Consider the following 969-nt stretch of genomic DNA (forward strand, 5'->3'; position numbering starts at 1 on the left):
GTCTCTGCTGCCTGTGCTGCTGCAGCAGCAGCAGCAGCAGCAGCAGCAGCAGCAGCAGCAGCAGCAGCAGCAGCAGGAGCAGCAGCAGCAGCAGCAGTATCTATTCTCAACCCCCCACAGCTTCCCTGCTCACCCCTCGCTGCTGCTGCTGCTGCTGCTGCAGCACATGGCCACAGGCACAACCAGCTGCTGCCGAGCCTTCATGCTGCTGAGCAGCAGGGGGGGCCCCCCTCTAACCCCCAAAGAGGAGAAGTTTATTAGTGCTTTTTCGTTGCTAGATAGAGACGAAAAAGAGACAAAAAAAGAAACAAAAAAAGAGACAAAAGGAGACAATACAATTACTTCTTTTCTCCAGGGAGGAGACCTCTCTCTTCTCTATAGATCGGTGTCCTTGGTAGGGCTCATATGCTGCTGCTGCTGCTGCTGCTGCTGCTGCTGCTGCTGTTGCTGCTGCTGCTGCTTCTGTTGCTGTGGAGCTCGTTTGAGGTGTTGGGTGCTGCTGCTGCTGCAGTTGCTGCTGCTGCTGCTGCTGCTGCATATTCAAGTCCTGGGGAGGTGCTGCCATCCCCGCGAGTATCTGATGCTGCTGTTGCTGTTGCTGCTGCTGCTGCTGCTGCTGCTGCTGCTGCTGTTGCTGCTGCTGCTGCTGCTGCTGCTGTGGGTAATTGAGAGGAGCAGGCGAGTTAACTGAGCAGCAAACTGAATGTTGTTTTTGTTGTTGTTTCTTCTTTCTTTGTGCTGATGTTTTTTGTTTTGTTTTGTTTTTTGTTTTATTTCTTGTTTATTTTGTTTCTTTTTTTTATTTTATTTTTTATTTTTTGTTTTTTGTTTTTTTTGTTTATTTAATTACATACAGTGCGGTTTCTCTGCCCCTTAGTAAACAAATGTAAATATAATTAATCTTTATATATATATATATATATATATATATATATATATATATATATATATATATATATATATATATAT

The 969-nt window shown here is 45.0% G+C and overlaps 1 protein-coding gene across 1 annotated transcript in view; it reads left to right on the forward strand.

The window, feature by feature from the left end:
• The window catches only part of EMH_0068000 (uncharacterized protein), a gene marked incomplete at both ends in the record, with an annotated part of 3,381 nt that overhangs the window by 1,105 nt on the left and 1,307 nt on the right, over positions 1–969 (forward strand). The window contains one exon of the mRNA XM_013498684.1: positions 26–394. Within this exon, the coding sequence (XP_013354138.1) occupies positions 26–394 (369 nt within the window). The remainder of the gene's footprint in view (positions 1–25; positions 395–969) is intronic.

Source organism: Eimeria mitis, genomic scaffold, assembly GCF_000499745.2.
Source record: "Eimeria mitis Houghton genomic scaffold, Emh_scaff3632, whole genome shotgun sequence".
Lineage (NCBI taxonomy): Eukaryota > Apicomplexa > Conoidasida > Eucoccidiorida > Eimeriidae > Eimeria > Eimeria mitis.